The 10,148-nt window shown below is 45.7% G+C and overlaps 1 protein-coding gene across 2 annotated transcripts in view; it reads right to left on the bottom strand.

The window, feature by feature from the left end:
* Positions 1–256: 256 nt before the first annotated feature.
* Positions 257–10,148, bottom strand: part of ARID4B (AT-rich interaction domain 4B) — an 897,525-nt gene continuing 887,633 nt past the window's right edge. For both annotated transcript variants that reach the window (XM_040350731.1, XM_040350732.1), the window contains exon 19: positions 257–1,561. In XM_040350731.1, coding sequence (XP_040206665.1) covers positions 411–1,561 — 1,151 coding nt within the window. In that variant the 3' untranslated portion in view covers positions 257–410. The remainder of the gene's footprint in view (positions 1,562–10,148) is intronic.

Below are 10,148 nucleotides of genomic sequence, written 5' to 3'. Positions count from 1 at the left end.
AATTGTGGCCAAAATGTATGAAGATAAATTAATATTTTGCTAAATTTTATCGCATAAACTAAGAAAAATGCATTTTTTTTCAAAATTTTCCGTCTTTTTTAATTTATAGCGCAAAAAATAAAAAGTCCAGAGGTGATCAAATACCACCAAAAGAAAGCTCTGTTTGTATGAAAAAAAGGACAAAAAATTCATTTGGATACAATGTTGTGTGACTGAGTAATTAACATTCAAAGTGTGAGAGTGCTGAAAGCTGGAAATTGGTCCGGGAACGAAGGGGGTTTAAGTGCCCAGTAAGCAAGTGGTTAATATCTGTACATAAAAGGTATGCATGTCACCAGGCCCACGTGCCTTACATCTATACTCACAAGTTGTTTTGTAAGTGGCAATGCTCTGCCTGACAATTACAAACATTAAAATACAGTTAGCCTGTAACACCACCTATGGAGTTTACCTTTTTCCTTGCTCTGGCTTTCTAGATGATTACTACTATTGGAGTTGATGCCAACTTCAAATCCTGTCAGAGAAAGGTTTGCTTCAAACTGGAGACCTTGTAGTTCACAGGTAACGCTATCCAATTCAGTTGTACTGTTACTTTCACTTTTCTTGCTTTCTACTTCTTCACGATTTGCTTCTGCATGTTCAAATATTTGAAATGTTAACTGTGGTCTTCTATATACCCTGGAAGAGATAGATTCTGGTGTTGTAGGAGGTGTATTCAGTACAGAATTACTTCCACTGCTGGGTAAGTCCACTTTATTTTCACCTAATTCAACAATTTGTTTATCAGCTGGTTTCAGTTCAATGGTGTGAGTTATAGGTTTTAGAAATTCCACAGACAAATCTCTGGTTTCATTATTAACTGACTGAAAAGTTGAATCATTTGGAATATCTTCTAAATCCCTGTGAAGTGGAGATGAAGCGCCCTCTGTATCTGAATCAGAAAAAAGTTCCTTCAAAGTCTTTTTAGGCCATTGCCCCTGGATACTTGACCAAACATCTTTGGGGTCTTTGGCTCTCAGCCTTTCTTCTGAAGAATTTGTTTTAGCTTTTTTATCCGACATGTCCTGTAAACTTGTATACAATCTTGTGGTTTGCTTTTTTTTTTTTTTGTCATCCAAACCATTACACTTTTGTAGCAATGGAACTTTTGACTTTGGTTGCTCCTCTTCATCAGAGGACATAATAATGTCAGCATCAAACCTATCAGTTATCTCTTTGCAGGAGATACTTTCATCATTTATGCTTGCATTTAAACCTTTGCCACATGAAATAAATTTCCTTTTACTAGATTTAATAGGAGATTTGGCTATTTTGTCAAAGTTATTTACAAATGTCTTCCTCATAGAAGCCTCAAGCTTATAGTCTGTCTCATCTGAAGACCCCTCTTGTGTTGCTTTGCAGTCAAATTTGTCTACCCTAGAATAACTTCCTTCTGTATCTTGACTTCTCTTTCCTTCTGATCTTGCTGCCAGGTCATTCCTTATATTACTCATATTAAAGTCTTTTTCATTTTTATTCATATTCTGATCCAGTTTAATGCTGTCTTCATACAGTTCTGTAGCTGTTCAAAAGACAAGAAGAAAGATGTCACTTTAATAAAACAAAAAGATAAACATATTTAAAACTGTGAGCAATGGTGTCCCGTATACATGCTATCTGACTATTCTATCAAACTCTTTTTTTTTCTTTTACTTTATTTCATATTTATGTTTGTTATATTCAAATTGTCTCTCAAATTAGACTTGGCCAGGACTGTGTTTTTTTTATCAATATAAAAATTTTACAATACCATTTTTTTTTACAACTGTTGTATGGCTTGTCAACACCTTTAGAACATACTGTTGTTTTATTATTTATATGTATATTATGTGCATATTGTCAATTTATATTTTCTTATGTATACAATATAGAAGGACTAACCCCTTGGGCCAGATCCTCAAAAGGGATACGCCAGCGTAACTGCTGTTACGCCGTCGTATCCCTGTTTCTAACTATGGAACTGATCCACAGAATCAGTTTTCCATAGTTAGGCAGAAGATCCGGCATGTGTAAGGGACTTACACTGCCGGATCTTAGGATGCAGTACCGCATCTGCCGCTGGGGGCATTTTGTGTCGAAATGCTGCCTCGGGTATGCAAATTAGCACTTACGGAGATCCACAAAGCTTTTCAGCTTAGTTTTTTCTCCGTAAGTTTTAGTTTGCAAACGCAAAATTAGGGCTGCTTTTACAAAGTGTAAACTGTTTACACCAAGTAAAAGCAGACCCTTCTGTCCAGCGACGCGATTTTTTTTTGTTTTGAATTTTTTTTTTTCGCCGTATCTTTTTTTTCCCCGACGCAACTTTATTGACCCGTCGCGATCCACAAAGCTCGGCGTAACGTAATTTCGTAAGGTAAGTGCTTTGTGGATCGGGCACTTAGGTAGAAATTTTAAGGCAGTGTAACTTAAATGGGAAAATCTACGTTACGCCGGATCTTTGTGGATTACCCCCCTTATGTCCAGACCTACCACTCTACCTACAGCTGCAGTATAAGGGATATTTGATATCAGTAAGGTTCATTGCATCGCATTATATGTCCATATAATCCGCCAGTGACCATAACACATATCCTCCTTTTTGTGTACTAGTGTGCAAAATCCACGCTTCAGAGTGACAAAGTGACAGTGCTCCACTAGCATCAGTAGCATCATGTGAATGAAATCACTCAATAGATTTGTCTGGCCCCTTGTATAAGGATGATCAAACAATGCTTATTTTTTAATACCCAGTACACCCAGAGCTTCCTGGCAAAATGCCCAGACAGTGTCCCTGCTGTTTAGCCTTAGCATCAACACAGTAGAAGCAATCAGCGTTTCAGAGTTCAGCTGCCAGCCCCCCTTCTATTGTGCCCCATTCCCTCAGTTTAACATGGGTGCCCCTGAAAAGCATGAGATTACTGCGAGTTCTCAGATGCTGGAAATTGACAGTGCACGGTCTAAACTACATGGCATGTTCACCAATGCTAGGAGCCTAGTGGACACAATGGGTGAACTAGAGATACTGTTGTACGGGGAGGATTTGGATTTTGTGGGAATTTCAGAGACCTGGTTCAACACCTCTCATTATTGGCTGGCAACCATTCAAGGATATACCCTTTATCACAAGGATAGAGAGGGTAAAAAAAGGGGGAAGGGTATGCCTATATATCAAGAATAATGTACAAGTGAATGTGAGAGAATTCATTCATAAAAAAAAAAGCGTGGGGGTCCCCCCAAATTTAATTACCAGGACCTTCAGGTCTGGAATGGATATTAAGGGGAACCCCGCCGTCAATTTTAAAAAAATGATATGGGGTTCCCCCCAAATATCCATTCCAGACCCTTCAGGTCTGGTGTGGATTTTAAGGGGAACTCCACCCCAAATTTAAAAAAAAATCCACACCAGACCCCTTATCCGAGCACGTTAACCTGACCGGCCACAGAAAAGAAGGGGGGACAGAGTGCGGCCCCCCTCTCCTGAACCGTACCAGGCCACATGCCCTCAACATGGGGAGGATGTCCCCATGTTGATGGGGACAAGGGCCTTATCCCCACAACCCTTGCCCGGTAGTTGTGGGGGTCTGCGGGGCTTATCAGAATCTGGAAGACCCCTTTAACAAAGGGGACACCCAGATCCTGGCCCCCCCTATGTGAATTGGTAATGGGGTACATTGTACCCCTACCATTTCACGAAGGAAGTGTAAATAGTTGGAAAAAACACACACACACACCGTAGAAAAAAGTCCTTTATTAATAATCCCAGCGTCAGAGGGTCACGTGACGGGTGGCCCCGCCTCCCCTATATAAGAAATGTCAAAGCTCCAGCCGCGTCATTCCGCTGGGCTGTGCCCGGTGGAGAGAGGCGGCCTCCGATGCCGGACTATCTTCCCATCGCTGGACCGGAGAGAAGATCACCCATCGCTGGATACAGACAACGTTGGAGCAGGAAGCCGGGACCGAGTGGATTACCACCGCTGTTTTTTTTTTTTTTTTTTTTTTATTAATACGGGACTTTTTTCTACGTTGTGTGTGTGTTTTCCAACTATTTACACTTCCTTTGTGAAATGGTACCCCATTACCAATTCACATAGGGGGGGGCAGGATCTGGGGGCCGCCCGCAGACCCCCACAACCACCGGGCAAGGGTTGTGGGGATGAGCCCCTTGTCCCCATCAACATGGGGACATTCTCCCCATGTTGAGGGCATGTGGCCTGGTACGGTTCAGGAGAGGGAGGGCCGCACTCTTTTCTGCGGCCGGCCAGGTTAACATGCTCGGATAAGGGGTCTGGTGTGGATTTTTGGGGGAACTCCACGCCATTTTTTTTTAAATTTGGGGTGGAGTTCCCCTTAAAATCCACACTAGACCTGAAGGGTCTGGAATGGATATTTGGGGGGAACCCCACGTAATTTTTTTTAAATTGACGGCGGGGTTCCCCTTAATATCCATACCAGACCTGAAGGGCCATTATAGCCGCAAGTCCAGTTTTAAATGTCTTTTTTTCTTTCAGAAATTACACTTTGTGCAGGGACAGTTCTAAGTACAGGAAACATGCAATATTCCTCATGCTAACTTTACACCCCCTTAGGTACAAAATTTTAAGGAATATTTCACTGTTATTGTTTTACTTTTAGCATTATTAAATTCACTGCTCCCGAAAAAACTGACGTTTTTAAAACTTTTTTTTGCATTGATATATGTCCCCTGGGGCAGGACCCAGGTCTCCAAACACTTTTTAGAACAATAACTTGCATATTAGCCTTTAAAATTAGCACTTTAGATATCAAACGTTCGAGTCCCATAGACTTTAATAGGGTTCTAAAGTTCACACGAACGTTTGGTGTGTTCGCAAGTTCTGGTGCGAACCGAACAGGGGGGTGTTCGGCTCATCACTAGTCAGGAGACTGCTAACACCTCTTGCCCAAGAGCAGGACACTTCAACTACAGGTGTGCACTCCATGTTGAGACAAGCCTATCAGTGCCTGGTGCAAGAACAGAAGGCCCCAGCTGAAGGAGTGGGAAAGATCTAGCGCTTGGACCGGAGTGAGAAAGTGTTGCAGTCCAGTGAGGTAGCTTGCTTAAGTCAAGCTTAACTGGAAGCAACCAGGCCCTTTCATCATCCTGGAAGCTGACAGGCAGAAAGAATACATGTGAGTGGAGATAATTCCTGAAGTGGTTCCAACTTTTTTTTTTTTTATATATATATATATATATATATTTTTTTTTTTTTTAAAAGTGTATTTTGTGCGTGTACTCAAGAGAGGAGCCGGACTGCAGGAGTTGGGAGTAGGCAGGCCTCCCCCAGAGGCAATCTGCCACCTTTCTCCATGCCCCGGGTGGCAATGGTGGGTGTGTGAGGGGGTCCTCCCACACAGCCTGCCCTACCTGCTCCGCTTTGAAGCCCAACGGGGCAGAGGGACTCCCTATAAGGGAGTGAGAGGATCTAGCCCGCTCAACCAGCCCCGTTAGTCCTTCACCTCTCTTTTTAGAGACCGCGTGGTCAAAGTGCATGCATGTTAACCCAATTTCGAGTGCGTGTAAGTGTGGTGTTTTTTGTGGGAGGGGGGTGGGCGTACTAAGCGCAGGCTTACCTTGCATAGCACACCCACCAGGAGCCGGGCTGAGTCCACCAAACTCAATTCACATGTAGCTGAGACCGGGATCCGAACCCCTAGCTGCAGAGGTGAATGGCTTGTCAGCGCAGTGCCAATCGCGTTGAGCCACCGCAGCTCCATAAGTGGTTCCAACTGATGCCACGTACACACAATCGTTTTTCGTCATGAAAAAAACGAAGTTTTTAAAAAATGTCATTTAAAACGATTGTGTATGGGCTTCACATCATTTTTCGGGTTCTGAAAAACGAAAAAAAAAAAAAAATTCGAACATGCTGCATTTTTTAACAACGTTTTAAACAATGTCGTTTTTCGGGTTGTAAAAAATTGTCGTGTGTGGGATAAAACGACGTGAAAAACCTGCGCATGTTCAGAAGCAAGTTATGAGACAGGAGCGCTTGTTCTGGTAAAACTACCGTTCGTAATGGAGTAAGCACATTCATCACGCTGTAACAGACAGAAAAGCACGAATCGTCTTTTACTAACACAAAATCAGCTAAAGCAGCCCAAAGGGTGGCGTCATCCTCATGGAACTGCCCCTTTATAGTGCCGTCGTACGTGTTGTACGTCACCGCGCTTTGCTAGAGCATTTTTTTTTAACGATCGTGTGGGGGCAACGTAGTTTTAATGATGAAGTTGGAAAAACTTTGTTTTTTCTAGAGGCTGAAAAACGTTGTTTTTTACATGCCGAAAATCTATCGTGTGTACGCAGCATAAGGCGTTGCAGAGAAGTCATGGGAAGGTCTCAGTTAGTGTTCGCAAAATAACCACCTTACCTGTGAAGATGCCGGCTTGGATGTTGTTGGGCCAAGTGAACACGGCCACCCCAGTCTCACCATCTGAATTGGTGGGGGAAGAAAAGAATGGGATACCTGTAGAGGAGTTCTATCCGAAGAACACTCCCCTCTCTCTGGAATGGAAAGAAAGAGCCAAAACTCAGCCGGGCCCCAGGGGGCTGCTGCTGCCGGACATGCAGCCTCACCTTCTGTAGCCATGCTTCCTCCTGAACCCAGGGTTCCTACACCTGAGAAGTTTACGGGCGATTTACGAACTTTACGAAGATCCGCAACAGGCCGCCACCGCTGAGTCTATGCTACACTCCTACAGGCCCCCAGACAGGCGGAAGATTATTCTGCACAATTCAGATGTTGGAGTTCCAATACTGAATGGAATGACGCTGTCCTGGGTTATCAGTTTCGGATGGGCTTGTCCGAGCCACTAAAGGACCAGTTGGCACGAGTTGAGGTTCCTCCAACCCTGGATAAGTTAATTGTCCATTCAAATTGACCGACGTCTGAGGGAGCGCTGCTCCGAAAGACCCTCTAGTGAATACCGGCCCACCTGGTTGCTTCCCAAGGTTCCCAGTCCTGTCAGCCCGGCACCTCCGGCTCCGCCTGCTCCAGCCCCTGACATTCCTAAACGCATGCATCTGGGTGTAATCCATCCTTCCCCCTCTCCGGAGGAGCGCCAGCATAGACAAAACAATAATCTGTGCATGTACTGCGGGAAAAACAGGCACTACGTGTCTACCTACCTCCTCTACATGTGCTCCTGTTCTGCCTAACCCTTCTTCTCATCTTGCTCTTTCCATCTTGTTGCAGTTGCCCGATGAGAAGACCTCAATCCCAGTGTCCGCCATAATTGATTCCGGAGACTGTCCCTTTGCTTGTCACCATGGCATCCCACCATCAGGAACTACTAAGCCTGGATGCCATTTCCTCTCCCCTTTTCCCTATTATCTTGGGGATGCCCTGGGTGCAAGCCCACAACCCCATTATTGACTAGACCACTGGGGAGGTCAAATTCTCCTCCAACTATTGCCAACAGTTTTGCCTGCATCAAATTCCAGCCCATCCTCCTCATCTGCTCTGCCTGGACCTGGACACCAAATTACTACAGTCCATTCCTACACCTTACCGTGACTTCTTGGACAACTTTAGCAAGAAGGGAGCAGAGACCCTACCTCCACATAGGCCTTATGATTGCCCTATCGAACTCCTCCCTGGAACCGAGGTACCCTTTGGGAGAAACTTTCCCCTGACTGAGCAGGAGTTGGGCGCCCTGAAAGTTTACATCGACTATAATCTGAAGAAGGGCTTCATCCGCACTTCCACCTCCACGGCTGGTGCAGGCATCTTCCTCGTCGAAAAAAAAGACCATTCCCTACGCCCCTGCTTTGACTATCGGGAACTAAACAAAATCATAATAAAGAACTGTTACCCCTTACCACTTGTACCGGAACTTGTACCAGAACTCTTTCAAAGGCTGGGGTCCGCAGTCATCTTCACTAAGCTGGATCTCCAGGGTGCCTACAACTTAATCTGCATCCGAGAGGGTGACAAGTGGAAAACATACTCGATTCAGACATTTCGAATACCTAGTCATGCCTTTCGGATTGTGTAATACCCCGGCCACTTTCCACTTTCCAACACTTTGTCAACGACATCTTCCGTGACTACCTGGACTTATATGTCATAGTGTATCTGGACGACATCTTGATCTTCTCCCCTTCTATAGACGACCATCGCAGACATATTCGAAATGTTCTAGCTTGGCTTAGGCAGCATGGATTGTACGCTAAGCCCGAGAAATGTGAATTTGAACTTCAGTGTATCCAGTTTCTCAGGCTAATCATCTCGGTGGAGGGCATTAAGATGGACCCTCAGAAGGTGTCCGCTATCCTGGACTGGCCCGTTCCCACTGATAGAAAAGGGGTCCAATGCTTCATTGGCTTCTCCAATTTTTATCAGAAGTTCATCCGAGGATTCTCCGCAATAATTGCTCCTCTCACCGAATTGACCAAACAAGGAACTCGTTTCTCATGGTCCCCCAGGGCCCAATCTGCATTTGGGAAGCTAAAAGAACTCTTTATTTCTGCCTCCATCTTGAAACACCCTGACCCGGCATTACCATTCGGAAGTAGCAGTAGGGGCTGCGCTTTCCCAGCGACAAGGGGCTAAGGCTCTCCTTTACCCGATAGCCTTCTTTTCCCGGAAGTTATCCACAGCGGAAAGGCACTATGACGTGGGAGACAGGGAGCTCTTGGCCATCAAGGCCTGTGGTCTATTAAAACCTTTGCCCGTCCCTGGAAAATGGTTTCAATGGACTCCCTGTGTCCGAGGGGTTTTCCACCATTTTTGTTGTTGTGGACAGATTGTCCAAGATGGCCCACTTTCTCCCCATGAAGGGCACTTGGGCCATGGAAACGGCAAAGACCTTCATTAAAGAAATAGTAAGGTTGCACAGAGTTCCAGTCAGTATTGTTTCAGCCCGTGGTGTCCAATTCAGTACCTCCGCTGCTTCTCTTCTTTCTCGCAGGATGACTGGGTTGCCTTACTGCCCGTCGCGGATTTTGCATACAACAACTCTCTGCCATAAAACAGACCCCGTTCTTTGCCAACCATGGGTTTCATCCCTCCTTTCTGCCAAATACCTTACCTGAATTTACTATCCCTGCAGTGTCCGAGACAATGGATTTTTTCATTTCCAACCACAAACTTCTACGGGAAACCATGGCTAAGACTCAAGAGTACAATAAAAAAATGTTTGACAGGAAGAAACGAGGAGAACTCTGTCTGGAACCCGGAAACCAGGTGTGGCTATCCACGATTAATCTGAAAATGGCCTTATCCTTCTAGGAAATTGGGCCCTAAATTCATGGGTCCTTTTCCTGTAAAGAGGAAAACCAATAATGTGACTTACAAACTTGATCTACCCGACACCCTGAAGGTGGACCCAGTCTTTCATGTGACCTTGTTGAAGCCAGTTGTTCCTAACCCCTTCACTGGCCGTAAGACCAATCCAACGGGACCCGTAGTTGTGGATAATGACGAGGAGTTTGAAGTGGAGGCGATTCTGGATTGTAGGAAAAGAGGCAACCAGATGCAATACCTAATTAAATGGAGGGGCTACGGACCAGAGGACAACTCTTGGGAACCTGAGAGTGGCATCCATGCCGAAGAACTCATGCGGGCCTTCAAGAACTCCCACGCTTCTAAACTGGCCCAGCTGGGCATCCGGAGGCTGCCCTTTGGAGGGGGCACTGTTAGAGAACTCACCCTTCCAGACCTGGCGTTGGTCGCCTCGGTGCACGCTCGCGCGCTGATGTGCGCGGTCCTCTCTCCGCTGACTCAAGTTCCGGACTGCGGGTGTGCGCTGGTGCGCATCTTGGATTGCGAGTGCATGTGCGCGGTGGTGCGCATGGGTGCGTGCACAGCCACTTGGCGCCAAACGGCCTACTTAAACCCCTGGAAGACTGCAGGCCGGTGCTGTCTGATCTTTAGCGTCCTGTTGCCCTATACCTGTTATCTGCCTGATCTGTGACCTTTTTGACCCTTGGCCTGCTTATTCCTACTCCCCTTGTCTTCCGCCTGCATCTGGCCCTTGGCTTGTTCTGACCACGCACCTGCCTGCCTCTCTGTACCTCGTTTGCCCTTCTGCTGCCGACTCTGCTTGTACCTGACTACTCTGATCAGCTTCTGTCCAGCTCCACCACTGTGGTCCTACCAGCCTGCCCGCTG

Source organism: Rana temporaria, chromosome 4, assembly GCF_905171775.1.
Source record: "Rana temporaria chromosome 4, aRanTem1.1, whole genome shotgun sequence".
In the NCBI taxonomy this organism is placed as follows: Eukaryota; Metazoa; Chordata; class Amphibia; order Anura; family Ranidae; genus Rana; species Rana temporaria.
The sequence above is the reverse complement of the archived record's forward strand: the minus strand, read 5'-3'. Positions and strand labels throughout refer to the sequence as shown.